The sequence below is a fragment of the Drosophila erecta genome, unplaced genomic scaffold (genome assembly GCF_003286155.1).
Source record: "Drosophila erecta strain 14021-0224.00,06,07 unplaced genomic scaffold, DereRS2 tig00000000-arrow-pilon, whole genome shotgun sequence".
Lineage (NCBI taxonomy): Eukaryota > Metazoa > Arthropoda > Insecta > Diptera > Drosophilidae > Drosophila > Drosophila erecta.
Window position 1 is genome coordinate 13,292,688 of NW_020825194.1, and position 25,219 is coordinate 13,317,906.

Genomic DNA, 25,219 nt, shown 5'->3' on the forward strand with positions numbered 1-25,219 from the left:
CGACCGCTCGTCTTGCTAAATTTTTGATGATATCTGGAGTGGAGTAGCGACAATTGGGTGAGCGCAAGTGTAGATGGGCAACCGAGACAGCGACCGCAAATTTCTAGGGCCAAGTGAGTCATAAAAAAGTTACGACCAGCGCCATCAAAGTTTACACTGAGAACAGGGCGTTGAATACGTTTACGCTGAATAAATATTCAAGGATTTGTTTCGTTTTGCTTAATATTCTATCATGGCCACACTGCTAACACCGAAAGGGCCCAGTGTGACCATGCAGTGTATCAAAAGCATGATTGCTTTTGTGGGAAATACTTCAGAATACGGTTTCCCACAACTCATCTTCCTTTACGATTTCCCACAACTCCTCTCCTTTTACTCACAGTGCACCACACAAAGTGCTGAAGTATAGAATAACTTTGCTCAATTGTTTTGGGCCCCGCTCACTTCATTACGCCGGCGAGAAGTTTGACTTGCGGTCAGTCTGAGAACTTTCCAAGTGACTTGGCTAAGTCGGCTCAGCTGCGGGAGATAATTGCTGGTGGAATGGGCAGTCGTCGAACAAATATCGACGCGTGTCGTGCTGCGTTCCACCCAAAAGTCAAAACATGCAATTTCCATAGAGCCCTGTAATTTGGTAAAATCTCTGTCACAGCTCCTGGCCGCTTAATCACTACAATCAACAGTTTCGGGACCCTGCCCTCTCGAACTCAAGTCCCATCGAAAACTAAGGCAAAACAATCAAATTACGGTTCGTAACTCAGTTTTCGTGCGTGGGAAGTTTTCGCTTTCCAAGTGGGCGTGGCACACGCAGAGATTTCCCTCCCTTCTCCATACTGGCCGTAATTGCCCGACGGCGCATATCCTGCAATTGACATTCGGAGAGGGTTCTCGGGGTAAGTCTAAGCCTAGCCCGCGGCTGCATCCCAATCCAATCTGAGTTTGGGTCTGGGATTAGGCCTTTGCCGCGGGCTCATTTCACAATTTAAAATCCCAAACTGCAGCTAAGCTGGGAAGGGAAGAGGTATCAGTTAAAAATACTACTGCAATACTCGCACGCGGAAAACCAACGCTAACTCTCTAAACCAAATCTGTATCTTATAGATGCCATTTGATCAAGAATTCGATTCATTGCACTCTGCTTAAAAAGAGGTTAAATCAGAAAACTACATTAGAAAATAAGGGATAATAATTTTCCTCTGTGCAGCTAGTCCTGTAATTTTGTTTGATTTCGTTTGCCGAACACCCTGCCAAGTGGACGTGAAGCATATTTTTTCTATTTGCTGGCAAACACGCAGGAACAAATTTTCTCCCCCATCGGATGAGCATATCCTTAGAGCAAATAATTAAATCCTTTTTACACGGCCGCTGCGAATGAAAGTTTTTCCGTGCGGTTTCTGGTTTCGCAGGATTTTCGAGGAGATGGGCAAGGCTCGATGTGGAAAAGTGAGTGGCAGCGAGTGGAAGTTGAGCCCAAACCCCAAGCCCAGTCCCAATCCTCGGAACAATCCCTCCTGGCTGTTTGTTTTGATGGATTTGCCGTTGTTGTTCTGGGGCAACAAAAGCTTTTGTTTGTCTGTTTGTGTCATGTTTGTTGTTTTGGCTTAGGTTTTGGTTTTAGCCACAAGGCCCTCCAGCTCGGAATGCTCTCGGTCTGAAGACTCTTTGGCGTTGGGTTTCTGTTAGCAGGCTGCTTAATTAACGGTATATAACCACCCCAACCCGCTGCCCAAGTGTGTGTGAGTGAGTGTGTGCCACTTGAGCAGCAGCTGCTCCACCCTTTTCCACTTTTCCCCCCTTTCAATGGGTTTTCCCTGCGTTCTGGCCAATACTCCCCTTTTTCGCTGTTGCCACCTTTTGTGTATTTAATTGCGCGCATGGCATTTAATTGTTTTTCAAATTTGCTCAAGCTGTAAAATGTGTGTTCATGTGTGTGAGCCATTTTGTTTGGGGGGTTGAATTTTTAATTAAAGCCGCTGGAGGTGCAAAACTCCTTGGAACACCCGAACAATTCAATATGGCTGACTGGAATCGTTCGCCCCTTGGCAGCGCCCTCACTTTTGGCAGGCAAATTGCTTTACTAAGAATTTTCCACAAATGAATGAATGGCTGAGCGAGAGTGAGTGTGTGTGTGCGAGGTATAATTTCAATCAAATGGCAAGTTAATTACACACAATTATTGTGCACACTCAGCCAGACAAAAGGCTTAAAGTTTGTGCAAGTTTGCTTGAAGTTTATTGAAATTAAGGGCGCTAAGCAAAGTAAGCTCGGGCAAAATTTTCGCCTCGACTCACCATCACATTTATTTATTTCTTTATTCACACAATAATACCAAATTAATCAGCGCCTAAGTCATCGGCTATCAGTATTTTAATTAAACACCAATAATTACGCACATTTCATATCTTCAGAATTCGACTCAGCACACATCCAAATGGCAGGCAATGACAAATTAATTTTCCAGTTAAATTCCAGCTCGAGTGGCAACATTTTAATTTCATGTCGAAACACTTGACATAATTAAACTAAACCAGTGAACAGCAAGTCAACTGTTTCAGATACAAACACGACAAATTACTCATACGCCGTGTTGCAGCTCCCTTGTGACCATTATCTAACCAAAAATCTTGACTTCCCATGCTGTCCGCTATCAGCAGCCAACGAAACCCAAACCAAAACCCAAAATAACAATAAAACATGGGCGCGAATGGAGAGTGGAGAATGAATGCCTAAAGTACAGGTCTGTGATTAAATATTTATAGGCTGATAACAGCCAAATTGAAGCACTGGCTGCCGTAGCAGAAAAAAAGAAAGAAATTTGGAAATCTTGTGCAAACAATGAAATTAGTATTTTGATAATAAAAATTCAGAAGCTACCCGAAAAACTACTCTGCTCCCCGAAGAAGCCAAGAATATAAGTAAGGTAAAATAATAAATAGATAAGGCGCGGTGGCGCGCAATTGTGACTCTATCAAACTTATCATTTGTTTGCCTTTGCTATTATGTTACACAAACAGTGGAAACGTCGCGACTGCAGCCCCCAAAAAAAGTAAAGTAACAGAAACACTGGAAATAAATAGGAAAATAGGTATCCGATGGAGGAAAGCCCCGGCGGAAATGCGGCAAATGCAGCAAATGCAGCAAATGGAGCTGCACGCGATTTTGCATTTCGCACAGATCGGATTTATCTGCTCCACAAATCTCGGAGCTATCAATTTGAACTTTTCGCTCACACAGCCCCAGATTAACCAGTCGGAGAAATAAAAAGATGGGGCCTCCAGAACTTTGGACTCTAGTTCTCTTGATTTTTTCCTCTTTTAATTTGCACTCGAGTGCATTTCTCGCTGCGACTGCCATGCAAATAAGATAATTATTCAAATGGCATGTTTCACACAATTCCAACACAAATTCCTGGGGATGCAACGGGAGGGAAATCACGAAAGGCAATGGAATCATTTTCTTGCCGGCAAAAGATATCAAGATAGCGACATGCAAATGCTGCAATGATCGCGAGAAATAGATTTGCATAAGAGGCTTGCAGACTGGCTTGCATGTGAGAACATTAATCGTGTAATTAATTTGATGCATGTGTATGCAAAGTAATTTCATGTAAACTGTCACGCCCCTTGGCTCCCCTTGTCCACTCTGGTTTTCCCCATTTTACCCGACTCCCCATTCCCATTCCCATCCCCAATCTTTTTTGTTGTTTCGTGGCGTGCTAAAAAGTCTCCGGGGACAAGCGAAAATCCAGCGGAAAGACAACGACATCGGGTCCGAAAAACCCAAAAGCCAAGACCCCAGACAGTGTCAAATAGATTCCGCTGGCCGATAGAGACGACAGCCTGGCCCAGAGATTAGCCAAGACATCGGACCGGGCCAGCAGGATCCCGATTCCGATTCGCAGTACGATTCCGATTCCAAATCGGACACTTCGTGGACGTTTCCCTGTCAGCAGACTAACGCAAATCCCAGCTACACGACGCTCGTACTCGCAACGCAAACATTTTCATTTCGCAAGCGGCGAGATTTCATAGATTGCATTTTGCGAGTGGCCCAAGGTGTTGGCCAACTTATCGCCCCGCCGGCTTGTTCCTTTCGGCCCGGCCGATAAGCTGACAGCTGAAATTAGCCCGACTAGAGGAAACATGCCCAGAGACGAGGCATTACAAGGATTTGTCGCTGTCTGGCGAGTCATGCCTCAAAAAATGCCATTGCCAGTGGTTGCGATGGTGGCTTGGGCGGGGTTGTTTGGTATGCCATGCCCTCTGGAAGCCCAAAAGTGTCGAGTCACCTCAGCAGGCAGCATAATACGAAATTCATACAGTATTATTGATATGAACACACTGATAAATGGCCCAGAGTGACTCAAATGTAGATCAAAGATTCGCGCGAGCTACGCATTCCAAATAAACTGCCCCGTTCCCCGTTCGCCCCTTTGAAATAGGAGAGTTTTACACTGAGAAAACACAGCCATAATATTACTTAAGTTGACAAATAGCTGTAGCTAGCCAAAACTATAGCCCACGTTCAATACATTCATAGCAGAAGCTAGTTAAACTGATAGTTTTATGATAGTTTTACCAACAATCAATCAGCATGTTGGAGGTAACTGGTTGATAGATCAAGTTCGAACTTAAAGCACACCGATTTTCCCTCAGTGCCTTGAAGTCCTCATCTGAATGCGATCTGAACACTCTTGTTTTGAGTTTTAGCCCAGTCATCTTTGCCGCGAACTTCAGCACGGCGCTTTTGAGTTCTGTGTATTATTTCATTCTTTTCCCCTTTTTTGAGCCAGTCTTTTGAACAGAGGGGCGGTCGAGTCTTTAAAAGCCTGGTCCGGCTGGCCTGGCCAAAAGTGTCGCATCATGGCCAGTGCGAGCAGCAGACTGGAAGACGACGTCGCCATGGCCATGACGAGGCACAAGTTCCGCCCCTCGACTCCCAGAGTAACGTGCCCATTCCGAATCCCATTCCGATTCCCACTCCCATTTTTCGCCCGAATTGCCGCTGCCTGTGCCTCTCCAGAAATAAGTAAGAGTACTTAAGGTTGAATCATGCCGGCCACTGCCAAATCAATTAGACCTGGTCGTGAGGCTCACTTTTTTGGCCATTACTCGCCGCTTTGTCAGCCCGCAGAGGGCCATAAAAATTAGAAAATTTGATTATTGCAACACGAAACGCTGCCCGAGATTCACTTTAGTCCAAGTCAGAGCAGTCGGAGTGTATTTCGGAAGTGGAGTGGAATGGCCTCCTGGCAGGCGGACGTCCCACTGGGCCGGCCATTTGCATATTATCATTTGGGGGGCAGAAGATGCTCTGGCAAAAATTTCATTACCCAAACCCTCGAACCCGGACCGCAGAAAAAGCTCAGTCTAACGGTGGCGATGAGTTTAAATGAGTTTATTACATCTTTTGGCGCCTTTTACAGCATTTAGCCGGGCATGTTTGGTAAAAAGTTTCCCGGCCGAGCAAAAGGGGTGTGCGATAATGAAATTTCCATAGATTTGCATAAAGCGAGAGCCCCAAGCGACTCCAGTCAGTCAGCCAAGTCAGCAAAGTCAGCAGAGTCAGGCAGTGAGGCAGTGAGGCAGCCAGGAGGAGATGCCCCAAATTAGATAATGTCTAAATTGGATTTAAAACACGCATTTTGCGGGTTTCCAACCAACACCCATTGAAGACCCATCGAGACAACATCAAAATATCATTAGAAGGCTGTGCCTTTTTTCGCTTTCTGTTTTTTGCTGTCTGGGCATTTGAAGGGTTGCTCTCTCTGATTTGTATGCAAATGTTTTGGCTGGCATGAAATTTGATTTTCCATTTGGTGGAAAACAGGTGCCAGACTATAAAGCCGATTATAAAGCGTAATTAAATTACGCTGGAAAATCATATGGCGGCGCAGAGATGTATCCATTTTTCAAAGGGGTCTATAAAAGTTGGGGCGGTCAGGATTTTCAGTTCGTTCAAATGCGCTTAAAAGTTGTAATGGCTTATGCTAATTTTGCTATGTACCAGAACCAATCTATTATTATAACCAGAAAAATATTAAAGGTGCCCCATTTTAGTTGGCTGACATTTCTTGAGTTCTCCGGCTGCCTGTTGTTTTTTATCGCTGAACTTTGGCCAGGTTAATAAATCGTGGTGCTGCCCACATTGTCATTACGTCATTTGCATGCACATATACGCAAAGTCATTGGGGCAGCCATTATACAAAAAAAAAAAAAAATAAGCACACTAATATACACTTGGACAAGTTCATAAACTTTCGTTTCATTCTGCCCCAAAGGTCTGGCGTATTATTGTTGTTTTTACCTTTGTTTTTAGTGTGGAGATTGCGTGGCATTTTTCGCATATTTCTGCTGCACATTTCGTGCAAAACTTAATTATATTAACTGAGTTATTTGCGGCATTTGGCGCGCTCTGCGACTCCAGCTCTTGGCCCTCTAGAGTACGGTGCATGGTGTGTGGAGTGTATATGGGTGTGTGTATGTACGTACGTGCTGCAGGTGTTGTTGAACGACAAAAATTATGACAACTTAACTTGACTAACTGGTGTGGTGTGGTGTGGTGTGGTATGGAGTGTTGTGGCTGTGCAACCGAGAGGCAGCTAGTTGTTCGCACCTAAATGGCCAGAATGACGGGCCAGGAAGGACGGACTGGCCAACTGACGGGCAATCAACAACATAATTAAAGACAACAAATGCCCATGTCCCCGGATCTTTTCTTCTCCTCTCAGTTGGTTTTTTCCTCCTTGCTTGCGATCCTCCAGTCGCTGCTGGCATCTTTTGGTATGCAACGAGTTGCAATTAAAAATCAATAAAATGCGTGATTTTTGCAATTTCTGCGCTTGCCATTGCAATTTGTAATTGCCATAATTAAAATGTTGACCAGACCGAAGAGCGCCTTTCTCCTTGTCTTTCCCCTGCTCTTTCTCCTAATCAAATTTTCACCTACCGAATGGTAACGTGATGGTAACTGGCAGGAGTCAGATGGCAATGAGATGCAATTAAATGCGTTTTCAAACAATTTCACTTCGGACTCACTCGACCCGCTCGCCGTTCGACTGCTTTTGGCCAGAACGAGGGTTGTGTGTACGGAAACCACCCCGAAAACCCTGACAAAATCAGGCAATCAATCACAGGACCGCCGCATAACTCACCCTCGTCACTAACTTTTCGGTTAGGGGGCGCAACAAATCGGATTAACTCCGCCAGACTGTACCCAAATCCACGCAGGCGCATTTTCCAAGGATGCTCAGGATGGGTTTCGAGTTCTGATTCTGATTCCGAATCCTCAGCTCTATATCTATTGCTGTCCCGCTCCCACCGGCGACTGTGCCTCGCAGGGGGTAGCTTATACATATATCTCGAACAATTAACTTCTTTGGTTGAGGTTTTTTCGCTGTTCTGCGGGGCGTGTCCGGCCATCCCTAAAAAACTAGATTTCTAAAGAATCGAGAAAAGCAAAAAACGAGCAATCAACTGAGAGATCGAAGAGATTTCGCTTCCAGCTGCGTTTGTTGATCGTTAGCCAACACTGGGCGCATCAGGGGCAGAAACCCGAGTGGCAGCCGGGGTATCACGTCGTCGTGTCAGTTGCCTGTCAAAATAATCATTATCGATGGTCCACCGCCGATAAGGAAGAGATCACGATGCGAGGATCGCTGTGGGCTGTGGATCGTGGAATGGAGGTGGTCAAGGTTGTCGGATGTCAGACTGCGATTTGACTTTGGACGGGTTCTAACTAACCCTGACTTTTGCGATTATCAATCTTCAAGTTTAATTGCTTGAGAGGAGATAGTAACTCTGCACTAGATCTCTTTGAGTGAGTATCCCTAAAGTGAGTGGTTTTACTTGTAAATCTTCTAAATTAATTTGGTTTACAGTTTCAGTGAGGTAACATGTAAGCCTTAAAGCAGAGGCCACAATTTTGAAGTCCAGTGTAAGTGGGTTCTATCTATTGCCTGCAGCGATCTCGCTCGCACTCGTTCGGCCCACAGTCAATTGAAATTCTACGCATTCCAACAAACAACAAACAAATGCAGGCACACAGATACAAGCGCACACACACACGCACAGACAGTTGCATATATAGAATTCTCAATTGCTTTCGCATCATTACGTCTGCGAACAATTTATTTTTATAAAAGCGAAGCGACCGCCGCCAGTCCGAAGTTGGCGTCATCATCACGATGATCACCATGCATTTTCCCTGTGCTGCATTTTCCCTGCATTTTCCCTGCATTTTCCCGCCTCCCACCGCCCTCCTCCCCCCTTCACAGCTCTCTCCGCGAAGCATTCACGTTCGAAAGTGCAGGGACGCGCTGGGGAAGGAAAAGCGGGAAAATTGAAGGAAAATACTGAGGCATGAAAGCGGCGTAAAGAAATCAAATAAATTTTATTGTATAAAAGCAGCAACAAACCCAAGCAAAACAATCATTGAGCCAGCTAGGCTGTAAATAGTTTACAGTTCTCTCTGCGGTTCCTCACACTTTTCCTTTTCCTTTTCCTTTGCCCGCGCTGCAATCGATCGCAAAATTTCCCCCACTTTTCCGCGCTCTTTCGGTTTTCATTCCTTCATTTTCATTTTTTTTCTTTTTCCGATGCTTTTCTTTTTGTATTGTAAACAATTCTGTTGGCGGCTGGCGGCCACATCATCATCATCATCATCGGCCAGGCGGCCTAGCTAAATGGGTGTTGAGTGCAAAGTGTTTGTATTGCCACAGATTGCCCCCGCAGTCCCCGCTGCTGCCCTCCAATTGCCCGATATATATCGCCCCATCGATCCCCATTCTGTGGCGAATGCAATATGGTCGATCGCGATCCCGATTCTGCATCTGCATCTGCATCTGCATCGGCATCAGCATCTGTATCTGTATCTGTATCTGAATCCGTATCGGAATCTCTGCCGCGACCGTGTTAAGTGCTCGATAATTTTCGAGTGCATACTTCTTCAACTTGGGGGATTTGTCTCCTCAATTCGACGCTATTTTCTTTCGATTCTAGTTAAACTGCTATTTATAAGATAGCATTTCCAACTTATTTCGGCTGGGATTCACATCTAAGTTACTTAATGACAAAGATTGCGTTCTGAAGTCAGTCAGTAATATGCACATCAAACTATTTTTAAACTATTGATTTCGTTGCTAATTCGGTTTTCTAATGATCTGTTGATCATTAAAAACTGGGTTGCTTGGAAAAGTAATTTATTTTTGCACACTTTATTCCTGTTTAATTAGCGCTTAAATTATTTTGTTGCTGTTTCGCTAGACAGAAACAGAAAAACTGTTTGAATGTCGTGAGTTGTGTTTGCTGCAAACTTTGGATCGCCCGGCGTTCGGTTCCTTATTTTATTATTATTATTTATCGATTCTTTTCGGGTCGCAGCGGGAGATGCATCTTTTGTGCCGATGTGGCTGCTGCTTCTTGATCGCTTTGTGTGTCTTTTTAATTTTATGTCTGGCCTTGTGCCTTTCGGGCGGACGGGGACGGGGAGGGGCGGTGCAAGCGGAGTTTTTGGAGCTGACACTAAAAATACAATTTTAAAATACGAAAATCGAAAATTCGAAATCGAAGTGAGGCCAGAAAGAAATCATACAAAGGCCATGGCCAAAAGCCTGCAGAAAGAAAAAAGCAGTCAGCTCTTTTTGAGATTTTTCATAATTTTTGCGCTGACCACAAAAAGGCTGCAACAACATACGACCACCATGTTAACGACTTTGGCTCAGACTCCGGCCTCATCATCATCATCATCACCATCATCATCATCATCATCATCTCGGTTGGGCTGGGCCCCCCGCCAGCCCCCCGCCTACCCCTCCCTACATTGTGTGCCAGATCGTTTCCTTAACGTAATGTTAAAGTTTCATTTTCGTTGCCTGCGCAGTGATACCAACCAAAAGCAAAGGGCAGGAACCGAGATGGGACTTTGTCCAGGAAACCGGCGAACCGCGCCGAGCTGCAACAAATGAGTTTCTTTTTTTGGCCTGTTTTTTGCATTTGTATTTCACTTTTTGCTGCACCCCTCTGATGATTTTTGAATTGATTTGTGTTGTTAAATATTAAATTCTTATAAGTCATTTGCACTCGGCCCGAAGCCCACGGGCCTGGGATCTTTGTGTGGCTCCAAAATGACAGACAAGACGGTACGGTCCGCTCCCCCCTCTACCCCCTCTACCCCCCATGTGCCCACATATATCATTTACACTCGGCCAAGTTGGCGAGCTGGCGAGCTGGCGAGCTGGCAATTGGAAACGGAATCGAATGCGAGTTCGAGTCCAAGACCCGACTCAGTCAGACATTCAGTCAGTTCACAGCGGTCGGTCGGCCAAAAATGGCAACGGGGCAGCATCTCAGATATATGTATATATCGTATGAATCCCCAACCGATTCCCCCCGCTCGTTGTTGTTTCGTTTGGGGAGGGGCCGCTAGGTGGGGAGCCCGCTGGCTCAAACAGAAATTATATTTTCAAGGTGTTCTCTTGCACATGGCTGGGTGCCTTAATTTTCTCGTATTTTTATAATTTTAATTAACATTGCTGGGGCGCTTGAAGATTGCAATTCGATTTTAGCGCAGTCGGGGCATTAAGCACAGTCATGCCTCGTTATGACGAGCACTGGCGAACAATGCTGTAATAATTGGTGCTGATAATTGATACGAGTTTTATCTTGCTGCTTACTCAGTGTATATAAAATAAATATTCTGCTCAATTTTAAAGTACGACAATTGAGGGAATACTCTTGTGTCTCTGATTTCATATGCATGGAACTGCGTTTTATTGCCATTTTAAAGCATTTTATTAATTTTCCTCGCAGCACGGAGACAGGCTTTCTTTGGCACAATCTTGGCAAATGAAAGGGGAAATGGGCCTCGAAAAAAAGAAAGAAAAGAGACATTCAATAAACACTCACGCAGTGCACAAAATGGACTTTAAACAAGTGCCACATGAAGTCTGGAAATTTATATGGAGAGCTTTAAGTAAGTCTCCTCAGCTGCTGCTGCTGCTGCTGCTGCTGCTGCTGCTGTTGCAGGCTGCTTCTTTCTGCCGCAGCCTGCATCTTTCTTCTGGCTCCTCGGCAGCTCGTTTCGGTTGCATTCATTACAAGCGAGCCAAAGGTTAACATGCAACGAGCGAACGACGAACGGCAAGCTGCCACAACGACTGCAGCAACAACTGCAACAACAAACGGTGCAACAACACAGCAGCAACAACTGCTAAAAAGCTTAAATTTCACAACACGCTTCGGGAGACAGACAAACAAACACACAGCATCAACGTTCGTCGTCGTCGTCTCTCAACTTTTGCGTTTGAGCATTTAAGTGCCAATTAATAACAATTTTTATGAACCGAAGAAATAGTTGACAACACGGCATGGCTTCCCTTCTCCCCTCCTCTCCTCTCGACTCGTCTCGTCTCGTCGCTGCGATGAGCGTTGCATGCAACAAGCAACATGCAACATGCAGCGTCTCCGTCTGGCCGAGCAGCCAAACCTCATTTGAAAACACATAATATTGTACACTTTATGAACAATTATTATATAAGTTTTATTGGCTGTGCGAGAGATGAGGAAGCAGCAGCTGAAGGCAGCAGAACCGCGCGAGACGCTTTAATTAATTTGTGATTTTTCTGCATCAGAAGCTGGAGTTGCAGCAGCAACAACTAAGCTGCCAGCAAGTTATGATACTTTATAAGCTGCGGCATTAGCGGCATCTTCGCTGCCAGCAGCACTAGAATTGCTAAAGACAGTGGACAGTCGACTGCAACACGAGTGGCACTCAAAGCTGCTTTTGCAGGAAGTATGGCCTAAAGTGTATCGGCAATTGGTGTTGCCCCAAGCACATAATAAGTCAGGCAGATTCTAGGTAGCAAGTATAGCTTCAAAGTTATTTATTTAAAACCCTGTAAATAGCTCTCCGCTAATGCTCTTCGCTGAAGATGCTCAAGAAAATAATTAAAATGCAAAAGCAGCGGCATTAAGTCGGCCATTACCACCAGCAACTTCTGATGGCGCAACAGCGACACTGGCAGTGGGAGTGGCAGTGGGAGTGGAAACCCACCCGAATCGCCCATTGCATTAGAGGCCATTTATGCCGGCTTATTGACAGGACCAAAAGTCCTTCGGAGGAAACCCAATAAGCATGCGAAAGCAGAGCGAGACAGGCTGACTTTGAAACATTTGGCGACATTAATATGATTTAATGCGTTAATTAGCGCCCGGCTAGCAGAAGGAACAACAACATCGCCGGGGGTGCGAGCCACAAGCAACTTGAGAGCATCTGACGCAAAGTGTTGCCCGCGCTTTTCCACCCAGAAAAGTATGCTATGCGCCCTGCTCTGCGTATTCCCCAAATCCCCGAAGCGGATTAGTAAGAGCGCAGGCATCCAAGGAAAAGCAGGGGGAGGCGGGAAAAGCTGGTGTCTGGCTGGTAAAAACGGGGAGTGAATATTCAGCGCCCCGTGTGCATTGCGTAATTGACGTCAATTTTGTTTTCGCACCGCGCATACCAAGCAAGAGCAACAGCCCACATCCCAGAAACACAAAAAAAAACACAAGTAAAAATAAAAATAAGAAAAAGAAAAAGGAAGGACGAACACCTAAGAGGGTTTTCGAGTGGGTGGTTTTCCTGCTCGGCAGCCGTCCAAGGGGAAATCCAATACGCGACCGAGAAAATAATTTGCCAAAATATAGAAATTGTGTCGCCGTGCAGAAATATGCAGCGATATTGAAAACTTGAGGCCGGGCCAATAAACAGGAGCTACGACAATTTCCCATTTCCATTGAGGGTGGCGGTTGGCGGATGGCGGGTGGCGGGTGGCATCATATTTCATTTATTAGCAGCGAGCGTGGCAGGCATTTTTATTTATGCCCCCATAATGCCGGGCATATGTGGCCCAAATGGGAATTGCCTTGGCGGCTAAGCAGCCTGAGCACTCAGAGAACTTTCAGAGAAATATTCCCGGAGAGTTGGAGAAAGGGGCAGAGAACGCGTTGGTACTTGGCAAGTAAAAGTAGCTTAGAGATTTACGCGGCAGTGGTTCCATTGAAATTTCTGTTAAGCTGCACTCAGCAGCCCTCGAAACCTCCTCCCTAATTAAAACTTGGAGCTAATTTCCTACTATTTGTGAATGACACCCTATTTAAAAAAAATATTACTTAAAACTAGATATAGGGCAATTTGTCAAAGAGCTGTCTAGGTAGAAAAAAGTAGAAAATAGGCCAAGGCAAAAATAAACAAAGGAGTAGGGTTTCATGGCACGTGCGCTATTATATATGCAATAAATTATTTTTGGCCAGTTCCCTGCCTCCGCCGCACCCCTGGCCACTGCGGAATTGGCTAAGCTGCCTGCAAATTATAGAAAATCCCCCCAAAGACTGCGAGATGTGGGGATAAGGAAAAATCCAATGTAAGCAATAAGCAGGAACACCATTATCTAATGCTCGGCGCGCCATTCAGGCATGAAGCCGAGCCCCAACTCCCAAACTCCCAAACTCCGGGGATTTCCTCGTGGAAAACTTCTGGGGCCCGCAAATAGTGCGCAGGAAATAAAGCACAAAAGGGCAATAAAAATTTGCTGCCCCCACGAAAATAAGTTTGAGCCGACTATTTTGTAGATGTTGGCCGCACAGCTTCCGGGCCAATAGAAATGCCAGCACAACAACAAAGGCTAAGGACACCCTTCCGAGAATAAGCCAAAATCCAGGACTGGGCCTAATGGCCAAGGCAAACAACATACAATCAGACAATCAGACAGATAGACGGGAAAATACAGATAGAAGCGGAGACGTCGCCAGCAGCGGGTTTAAGTGCAAGTGATTTATGTCCTCGAGGATGTGGGCGAAATCATTCGACCAACTCAGATTCAGAGCCAAGAATTAGCTAGGAAAAAACCGAGTCCAAAGCCAGAGCAAAATAGCCATTTTCAAAAGCTCAAGGACAAAAAGAGTGCATTCCATATGCATTGGGAAACATTGATGGGTATCAATTGGTAGCCATGCGAAACCACATTGATCAATCAGCAGCATGTTTGCCTGTGCAAAAGCAAATGTTGAAGGAGCTGGCGAAAAGGGTTAAGAGACTCGAGCCAAATTCAATTAGCAGCGGTCAGTGGCTGCCCTTTTTGATATTTGAATCATAGGAAATAGATGCCCTTCAAGCTGGATTCGATTACACTTTACAAGTGGTCAATACGGGCTAAGCGGACTTAAGGGCCCCCGTTCTTATATTTTCTCTGTGGTCAGTTGCGTGTTGGTAATTGAAAAGCACTCAATGGGGTCAAAAGGGATCGGGGGAGGAGGGGAGAGGGTGTGATCCGATGATAGGATCAACTGCTGACTAATCGAGTTTAAAACAAGCGTAAATTGTCCTGCTCTTTCCTTTGATATTCGAGTGGACTTCAGTGGCGTTATTTGCGGTGCCAAGTGCAGCGAATACGCCGGGTAATTAATGGTAATTGTTCAGAGCTGAGCTGAGCTCCCACATAGGGCTTCCTTCCCTCAGGTGGGTAAGGCAAAAAAAATACAAAAATACAAAAATACAAAAATACAAAAAAAGAAGGTTAAAGCCTGGGAGAGGTGCTGCATTTGCCTAATGACACAAAAGTAAACCGTCCAACGGACTTTGTATAATTTCCCTCGCCTTTTCGCTAAGCTCTTAAACCGATTTGCAGCTTAGTTGAATGGCCAAGAGATAGAGGAGCTCGGTGCAAAAATATTTCACAAAGCCGAAAACGTAAAAAATGAAACCGAAACTGTGTGTTCATTGGAAAAAATGCTTTAGTCCAAGACAAAGAGTGTGTGTTTTTGTAGCTGGCTTGTCTTGTGGCATTTTTACGGCATAAATTTCCATTGAATTGATACTTTTCGGCCGGCACCACACCGCCCCTCCCTCGATCATGGCCAAAACGTAAGCAACAGGGCCAAAAAAAGGGTTGACACAATCAGGTAGAGTATTCCTCCTGTCGGCCGCCGTCCTTTGAAGGCAACACTTGAGCAGCGAAATTTCATTAAGATTTCAAAAATGTTTTTTGCCCAGCCTCTACGATTTCCTGGAATCGAGCAAAACAGTTAAATGGCAAAGGGATGTTCTATAAAATGTTTACGACTAGGAGTTAACTTTGTGGCAAAAGTTTTCATTAGGATTTAATCTTCTTTCCCTTCGAATGCCTACAGAATGGCAGAGCCGTCAGTTTGGCATGTCTTTTCACGCCGCCCAGAGATTTTGGTGACCCAAAAGGTATCGCATTCAACGCTTTCAGTACGTGCAATTCCCCTGGCAAAACCAAATACTGATCAAAAAATTTGCTGCTGAAAGCTAACAAAAAATCGAGCGCAAGAAAGACGAACATCAGATCAGCCGCAGACGAAATCTTGTGGCAACTGCATTGAAACATTAGCAGTGATGACATTTTTGCGGTCACCCCCTGCCACCCCCCGCCACCCAAAAAACCGTCTGTGGATCGTCTGCTGTTGTTGCCCTTGTTGCTTTTGTTGGTTGTGCGATGGAGAAATTCCTGCCAACGCGACACTTCATACATAATAACAAAAGATCGACGGATCACAAGGCGAAGTCGTCAGGCGCACATGACTTTGGGTTTCGCCGAGTACCCTGTATTTTGGGGAGTGTATTAGCACGGCAGTCGCCTGGAAGTTGCGCCAAACTGTGCTTACGTAATGCATCATATATAATGTGATTTTAATTTAGGCAATTTGTCCTAATAAACTCATTAGGAACATGCATTCTATATGCAACACAGGGGTATTTCGGAACTCGTTTCCCCCAAAAAAGGCGATCAAGCTTTCTGGACTTTTTGGGCATTTGTAGGGCTTTTGCGGCCTGTTGGCTTATTAATTGTTGCCTTGGACTTGGCGATGGTCCCTCTTTGTTTCACAAATGAATGCACAAATTTCGGGACAAGTCTGCTCTGCGGTTTCGTTTGTGCCACAAAACGCAGACAGTATGACGACGCCAAAAGCCGCAAGAGTGAAAAACAAACACACAACAAAAAAGCAAAAAACAAAAAAACCGCATAAAAGCAAATTATAAGAAAGAAATCCTTTTGGCTAACTCGTATTTCGGCACAAAAGTCTTCGGGTGAGAGTGCCGCTAATGAGCCAAAGCCAAAACCAAAGCCCCAAAGTCTTCGATCCTTTGCCACGTATTTCTCGTACTCGTTTTTGTGAGAGTTTGGTTCAGGCTTGGTCTTCGATTTCAAAACCAGTTGGGCAGTTTTGGGAAAGGGAATGGATTGTCTTAATGTCTCTAAAATTATAGGTTACTTCGCGCGCTGCTTGGAAAATTGTTTGCGTTTGTTTTGGGGCGTTGCTCGAGAAATTAATACAAAACTCAAGCCACACGAAAGAGCATTTTCTTCGGTGGAAATTCCTTTTGAATTGGTTTGACTTTGAAGAGCCCAGAAACACGCCCAGGGCAATCACGCAAAATGCCAAATTACATGTAGCCACCATTAAGCGAACGAACTCATCTAACACGCACCCAAAAAAAACAAAAAACAGGGAATAAAGCCAGGCCGAAAAAAAAGAGTCATTTAAGGTGTTTCACACACGTTCTTTCCCCGCGTGGCAGCTGTCCCATACGATACCATACGATACGATACGATACGATCGGGTTGGGTTGGGTTGGGTTTGGGTTCACTGCTCGAATTTCAGAGTTCCTGAGATCTGGCGCACTTAGCCAGTGATCCCTGGCAGCACCCCCAATATTCTGGATCGAAAACCTCCCTCTGCACTTTAAGCGGCTTACACGTGCCGCCTGGTTTAGTCCTTCGACTGGGTTTTGAGTAATACGAGCCGAGCTCCTCTCAACTTACACCCGCTGTTAATGGAACAGGAGCCAGAAGTATGGAGTATGTCCAGTTTCCAGTTCCTGAGCAGGGTGAAAATATCTGAAGAGCTCGTTTGCACTTTGGAAGAAAGTAGGTTTTACAGATGTGTCTCAAAAAGTAATTGCTCATAATATAATGGTCATTATGTTGGAAGTAATATAGTGAGTTATAAGTATTAAGGAGATTGCGAAAATATGTTCTAAAAGGGCCCTAAGCTGCGTTGAAAGTCACAAAAGCCTTAGTATGTTAGGTACCTATTTATAAAAGGTTCATGAGCAATGGCAGCAAGTGAGTACAGCTCTCTTGAGGTCATTTCAAAAACCGATAATCGAAAATTCCGATCCGATTTTCCTGAACACCAAAAGACGGAAATACTGCACTAGCAGCCAAAGATCTGTGGAACCAAGGAAACGTATCCAAACGCGGCTGAAAAGTAGAAGAAGTTCCTAAGCTATAGATATATATCCATCTTGAAATCCGTCCGCATTCAGGTGATCTGAAAAATCCAGCTGAAAGAACTGAAAAATGTCGAATCCGTTTTAAAAGTCATCCTTCTTTGGTTTCATCGGCCGAATATCCTGAATGGTGGTCTTCAATTGCATCCTAATACTCCCAGTTCGATTCAGGGAGAAGTCCTAAAATCCATGCTTGCTTATAACTAGGGTGGCCAGAAAAAAATCGATTTCATTTTGTTTTATACTTTTCAAATATATTTTGGTTTTTTTGTTGTTTTTGTTTCTTCGTTTGTTTCATATATTTATTGGCTAACTCTTTAAACTTTACTCTGTAGTTTTTGTTTTTACTTAATTCTTCTGTGTTTTTGTTTCTCCTTGTTTTAATTATATTATTAGTATACATATAAATAATTAAAAATATTACATTAAAATGTATTCGTATATCGTATAGAAGTTGCTGGTTGTTTTGTGTTGGATTTTTATTTTACTTTTCTCTTTTCTCTCAATTTTTGATTGCGTTTTCTCTCCTCCATTTCTCCATTTCTTTTAACATTTACTTTCATTTTACAATTTTGCTAAAAACTAAATAAAACGTTTCAGTTGTAAAAACAATAATAATAATAATAGGTATTAAAAAATGTATGCTCAAATTATGGTTAATTTATTTATTTATTTTATATTTTAAAAATAGTGAAAAGCAAAAAAGCGCCTTCTTTCGATTTTTAAAACATATTACGTATATATTTTGCATCATTTTTTAATCTTAGTTCTTTATTATTATTTTTACTTGTGTTATATTTTTATAAAATATCACCTAAAGCAATTACGTATTTCAGTTTCAGTATTTGTGTTTGTATTTTTAGTTTATTTTTACAATGCAACAATAAAAATTTTGCTTCTTTTTTTCATTTTTGTATTTTTTTGGTAGCAAAACATTTAATACAAAAATCATTAAAAATAATATTTAACGAAATGCAAAAAGCTCACACTAAACTCATAGGAAACAAAGTGTTCATCTTCGTATTTTCTCTCCTTTTTTGCAACAGTGTTTTGATTTGTTTTTAACTAAAAAGCGGCGAATTATGCTAACAGAAAAATTATTACATAATTACAGCGATCTTTCAAGTTTAATTTTAGTTTCTTACATACAAGTTTTTGTTTTTTTCTGGGTTTGAGACAAAGTACAACAACTAATTTTATTTTTTTTTTGTTGCAAATTTCTTTATAGTTTTGCAAGTGGTTTTCGTTTTGTAGTTTTGAAAAAATAGTACAAAAGCTTTTCACGTTGTTGTTGGTTTTTAGTAAGTTGGCTATAATAAACCGCTGGGAATCGGTTCGACTATAGCTAAGTATACAAATGACTGCCCATATAGCTGAGGAACTGCGATCGACTGTTCGCAGTTCGATTTAAGTACATTTTTTGTAGTTTGTTGGTTTAGTAGGTCTACAACTCAAAATAGTAGTAGAAATTAGCAGTAGAAAGTGTTTTGTTGGTTGGTTTTGGTAGCTAGAAGGGGGTTTGCTGCTAACGATTTTCGTATCTTGAGTTTCGATTGCAAACTTGGGTGTTCGCCTAGCATACAACTCCTAAGTGGACGAATTGGGGATTTCAGGGGTTTTGGGGATTTTGGGGCCTGACTAAGAACTATATAACGTACGCTATAGTATACAATGGGGGGAGAGGAGAGCGTGGGACCTCTAAGTTTCGCCACGGCTCTCTAATTCAATTAAATTACATTAGCTTTCTCCTTTTATGTTTATTTTATAATAGTAGTATCGCGTAGTTTTCGATTTGCTTTAGTAAATGCTTAAAGTTTGTTTAGTTTTTAGTTGTTGCTGTTGATTTACGTATATCATTGTTCTTGAAGGGTATCGGCTCATTTAAAATGTCGTTCGTATAGGCGCATTGCAATCCTCAATTAATTAAATTAACTTTAAGTTCTTATTTTGTTTTTGTTTCGATTTCAATTTTATTTAATAAACAATAAAGTTTTATTCGTATACTTTGCATTTGAACTCAGGTTGGGGTTTCTTTTCTGGTATCTCTTTTTACGTATATGCGTTGCATGTTGAGAGTTAAACAAAAAAGATCAACGAAAATAGTTAATATTCTCATTTAGTTTTTTCTTTTTTCTTTTTTTGCGATTATTTATTATTTGGCAAGTTCGCTCCAGTGTTGTAAAACACGAGGAGCGAAAAGGACGTTTTGTTTTTGAAAAATCGTATACACGTTTGCTAAAGTGAAAAATTCCCGAAAACATATAGACAAAAAAAAATTGAAAACTAAGCATAGAAAATATGTTTAGAAGTTTCTAGGAATTAACTATACTTTTAGCGTTTGCTCCTCTCTCTTTTACTTGCGAGTGAATTCTTTAAGCGCAGCCTAGACTTGACTTTAGTTACAAACTACATGGCTAAGCGTTATCTCTATATTAGATCGATTTTCAGTATATTCATGGAGAACTGCTGAGGGGGTCGAGGGGGAAAAGTCGAGGGGGGGAGGTGGACTAAAAGTCCGCCTCGTGTTTGATGCGATAACTGGCATAGGTCTCCTCCAGCGGTGAAAAGTCTTGGGTGCTGGGCTGTGATCATTTTCCAAGTAATTGGCACAGATTTACGTAAGAATTTTCGTAATATAGATAGAGAGAGATTTTAGAAATGTTGGGGTATACTCGTATACTCTGTGTGTCTGGTGTTTTTGTTTATCTGTTTTCTGTTTTCTGTATTTTATAGTTTAGCTTTTGTTTTTGTTTTTGGCTATGTCAGTGTCTGCTTGTTGTTGCTGTTATTGTTCAGAGAGGAGGGACGGGGGATGTCAAGTATTTACAAGTTTACAAACTCTAAAACCGATGAGCGAGCCCATCGATCCCACTGGCTAACTGGCTAACTGTCTAACTGACTGTACCCGATGAGGATCAGGGCAGAAAAGTCAGGCCAGCTCTCGTATATCATATCATATCAGTATACATATGTAATATATGCGTATTTGTGGGTATTTATATATAGTTTCTATATAGAACTCTATATAGAGTTATGTGCATATGTAAAATTGTTAAAAATTGGTTAGTTTTGGGGTTAGTAAACTTTCTCATAATATAAGTTCATTACTTCAATTCGTGTTGGTTGGTAGTTTTTTGATTTTTTTTTTTTTTTGAGGGTGTTCAGTGTGGGTTAAGTAAAGAAAAATAATCAAAAATAGTTGGTTAATGGTGTGTGTGAGTGTTGGGTTTTTTGTTAATAATAATTAATAATATATTGGCGAGCTATATGGGCCTCTTGCAAAAACGAAGTTCTGGAACATGGTTCATTGTAATTTAGTTCTTCTCAGTTACTTTATGCATTTCTTATCTGGCTTTCTTGTTTCTTTAGTTGTTGGTACTTTTTACAAATTAAGCGAAATTGTTTGTTGCTCTAATTATTGTTGCTCAGTTGCGTTTGTTTCGTATTGTTTATCTTTATCATTTACAATCTGCTTGAGATATATAAACTGATGTTTGTTGTGTTTACGTGTTTTCTGTTTTCTGTTTTCTGTTTGTTGAGAGGGCGTGAGATGAACTGGGAAGGCGCGCGGGGCAGGCAAAAGTGTAGTCACTTCGGCCCTGGCCACGGCTGTCCGCAGTGCTTTTCGGAACTTATATTTATGGCATTTACTGTACACAGAGGAGAGCAAACAAATTCTGGCCGTGGCAGCGATAGCAACATTAATGGGTATCCGCATCCGCATCCGCATCCGCGAGATACACTCGTGGTTCGTGGTTCGCAGTTCGGTTTGGTCGTTCGTGGAGTCGGTTCGTTTTTCGTTGTGTTTTTCGGTTCGGATTGTGGCCGAAGCCTCTTGGAAGCTCGTTTGTCGCTGGTTAGTCACTCATGTCGGTTACTGTCCTCGGCTGCTGCTGCTGGCCGGCGATGTTGCTGCCGCATGTTGCATGTTGCATGTTGCATGCTGCCGTCGATGTTGCTGCTGCTGCTCCGGCTAGGAAATTCCTCTGCTCTCCTTTTCGCTTGATTCTGTATATTTCTGAATTTATTAATATATTTTTGTGTTTTGAGTGTGTAGTATTTTTTGTGTGGAGCTTTCTTCGCTTTTTGTTTTTTTTTGTTTTCTTTTTGTTTGCTTTTGCTGATTCTGACTAATTTACAATGTGTGTGTGTGGGTGTTTTGTGTGTGTTCATAATGACGTACAACTTCTTCTGCGTTCGGATTTGGATTTGAATTCATCAATATTAATATTATGTTTGTTTTCGCACAAAGTGAATTAATTTTACTTAATTTGCTTGAACAGTGTGCAGCAACATTCATTTCTTTACTTTCTTTTCTTTTTTCTTTTTTTTTTTTGTGGTCATCGCTCGGTTATTCGCTCGATTGGCATTTCGTATTGATTGATCGCAATTATTATTATTGATTCATTTAATCCCAGGGCATTGTGAGCACCCGCTTCGTTTTTGCAAGAAGGTCGTTATCGTACTACGAACATGGGTGCACCACCGCATTGTAGCTCGCCAATATAGGACCATGTGCTCCCGCGAAGGGGGTACTCACAACGTCTGGTGTACTAGCTCCATCGGTGTGCGATGTGGAGTCGGCGTTGCTGCGCCCTTCTCCGTTCGCCGATCCCAACTCCGGTGGTTTGGTGGTGTCCCGTTCGTCGATCACTAAATCTATTGGCATTTTACCCTTTAAACACGATATATACCGATGACAGAAGTTATCGCATAACTCGTGTACCTGCAACGAGACAACCCCGCGAAAAAGGCAGAGAAGGTGGTAGAGAAGAGAGAGAGAAGAGATCATCAGTTTTGAGTCGTTTTCTTCAGGGGCGGGCGGGGTGCATTAAAGGGGGCTCTTTTCTAAACGGGGTGCTCTGAAAACATCAGACGGTGTGCTATGTTTCAAAGGGGGCTTATATCTAGAGGGGAGGCTTATGCTATGTACGAAGAACATTTAAAATAGTAACGAAAGCACATTAGACGATGGACATGCAGCCAATTGTATATGTTGTATTTTATGCATCGATTTTGAAAGTACATTTGTACATTACATACACGTCTTTTGTACAGTAGTAGGTATTTTAATGCATTCAGAACGCAGTGACAAGTAAATATTGCATGTAGGGTATCGCTGATATTTAGTTTTCACTCATTGCTTATATCTACACTGGAAGCCAGCTTAAACATTGCCATACACTAAGCGCCATCGCATTCTTGCCCCAACCAGAAACCTGCTCATCCCGCTTGGCCGATCTGCCACTCCCCCTGCCCCTGCCCCTCACCAATCCCCAGCAAATGGCATGCAAATTGCTTTTGATGCGTTACCTGCAAACTCGGACTCCATCGCCCAGGCCCGTGAACATGATGATGGCACTCAAAAATGGCTGAGGCAGCGGCTTTAGCTCCTAACCAAGGCCCATAAATATGCATAGAGGTACGAAATAATGCACTGGCCGAAAAGGAAGTGGCCAGCCAGCCAGCCAGCCAGCCAGCCAACCAGCCGAACGAGACGAGGCAGGCAGCTTAGCCCCGGGGCACACTTTCAGCCAAATAAGCAGCCGGGCCAAGACCGAGCAGCAACATGAGACAGCAGCACGTGCAACACTCGCATTAGCAACATGGAGTAGAGGATGGAGGATCGCTGGCGTCATCGTCGGCGGGAAAGAGGTAAAAGGCAAAAGGCAAAAGGCCCGTGAAGACTTGGCCCAAACAGAATGCGTTTTTAAGGCCCTGTTGTTGCTGCTGCTGTTGCTGCGAGTGTTGTGTTGTGTGTGTGTGATAAAACAAATGCGATAAGGCCAAAGTGAGTGTGAGTCAGGCATATACTCGTATGCAAATATGCAGCAACAAAGAGAGGAATGCAGCCGCCGCCACGGCTAAAAAGAAATTAATTGCACTGGGCCATGGCTGGCAGACACAGCAGCAACAACTGCAACAACTGCAACACTGGCAACAACAGGGTGCTCCATTTAACCGGGCCAGGCATTTAATTTACGAAAAAGTGCGCGTTGCTTATGCAAATTGTTTGTTGTTGCTGCTGCTGCGCTGCCGCTTCTTTTCTGTTCGTTTTTTGGCCTGCAAAAGCTGCAACCGCCAGGCTATTAACTTGTTGCCCATTGCCCAAACTGGCCAAACTCGTTTGCAGGCTGCTTTCAATGTTATTGTCACCGAAAAAATATACGCAAAGGCCAAAAAGGAAAAAAGAACAGCAACAAAAATGGCAAAAATATGATAAAAAGAGCAACGGGCCTGCCGGCAACTGGTTTATGACAGGACAATGTCAAATTTGTCGCCGCCGCTGATAAGCTGCCCCAGCAGCGGCAACATGTTGCAGGCGGAGCAGCCGCGACTCGTGGCGGTCTTATGGTTGCACTTGTAGCTGTCAAAGTGACCATAACAATATCCATAAGGCGTGCAATTAGCGCGCCAGCAACATGTTGCCGCTCATGCACATGCAACATGAGGGCGCCCACCAAATTGATATGTTTATGCGATGCTGCTGCCGCTGTTGCCGCTGTTGCAAGTTGGGGCCCTTCGGAGACTGGCGGAGTTTCGATGCCGGCTGGCTGATAAGTTTTGATTAATTTGTCAGCATTGTATGTGACATTTTCGAGCGGCCCATTGCGATATTTATGACTGCCAGTGGCCCCATGTTGCTGCTGCACATTGCTGCTGCTGCTGTTGCACATTGGGTGGCCCCACGAGCAGCAAGGGCGACTAGTGCAGTTGCAGCAACCAGAGGGCGTTGCTTGTAAATGCTGACGCTCATTTGTACATCCTGCTAAGCAGAACTTTTCACGGCAGCCACATCGGCTTTTCCGCCCGTTCAGCTCCTCACCGCCCTGGCAGCTTCCTCCGCTCTAATCTCGATGCAAATCGCTCCAATCTGCGCAGTGGTAATTCTCGATTTCCGCTCATAGATAGCCTGAACACAGTCTGTCTAACAAGTTTACTGTGCTCTCTCTGACATTTAAATGCAGTGCAATTAATTGCAGTACGTATTGCATAAGTGGCCATAATAGCTTATCAGCCTTGCTCTTTAAGACCGAACCTCCCTTGCCCCGCATGACATGTCGCCCCCACTTTGCTCGCATCTGAGTTGGGATTGTGCTATATTTTTCAGAGCCAAAAAAGTGCTCGAAGACCCTCGGCTTGCATCATCGCCAAAGCCAAAAGCACACAGCTGTCGATGGTGATGTTGCTGGTGTTTCTGAGCGAGAGATCCCGAGGCGATCTTGGCCAAGCCATCAAAACAAGGCCCCAAATCGTTGCTGCTGGCGGTGTTGTTGCTGTTGCTGTTGCTGTTGCGGGTTCTGTTATGCCCCATGCCGCTTTAGCCCAAGCGATTCCGATTCCGATTCCGATTCCCCGATCCGATACGATGCCCGTGCCCCCCGCTGGCGGAGAAGCGTGTGCAACTGACCCAACGTGTTGTGTCCCCGTCTTTTTGTCCCACTGTCCATCCGTCCATCAGTCGCTTTGTCCCACCGTCCCACTGTCCGTTTGTCCGTTTGTCAATTGCAATGCCTGCCTGCTTGATTTTTTCTCTGTATTTTATTTTGTTTTTTTGCGTGTGACTCTGTGACGAGAATTGTCCGTGTGCTGTGGGGAGCTAAAAAGCTGGAGACTGGGTACTGGGTACTGTGGACTGGGGCCCCAAAGCCTGGAGCTTCTGACTGAGAAACTGAGAAACTGAGACACTGAGACACTGAGCAACTGAGACTGCCAAACCAGTTTTTGACAGACACAAGTCTTGAAAACGTCTTTTTAACTGATTCTGTTCGCTGCTGTTGTTTTTATTGTTTTCAGCAGCGGCAACAAATATGCACAGATACAGATACATTTACTCGCTCCCATATAGATGTTGTATGTTTTTCTGTACTTTTTGCAAGTCAACCCGCACATTTTATTTAAGTATATTTTGTATTTCATTGTGGCT

At 43.6% G+C, this 25,219-nt stretch overlaps 1 protein-coding gene across 3 annotated transcripts in view; it reads right to left on the reverse strand.

Moving 5' to 3' along the window:
- The window catches only part of LOC6552022 (homeobox protein homothorax), a 106,229-nt gene that overhangs the window by 55,448 nt on the left and 25,562 nt on the right, over positions 1 to 25,219 (reverse strand). For 2 of the 3 annotated variants that reach the window (XM_001980632.3, XM_015154459.2), the window contains exon 6: positions 21,833 to 22,018. In XM_001980632.3, coding sequence (XP_001980668.1) covers positions 21,833 to 22,018 — 186 coding nt within the window. Of the gene's footprint in view, positions 1 to 18,216; positions 19,875 to 21,832; positions 22,019 to 25,219 lie in introns of those variants that run through there. The other variant, XM_026976194.1, reaches the window with a different exon arrangement.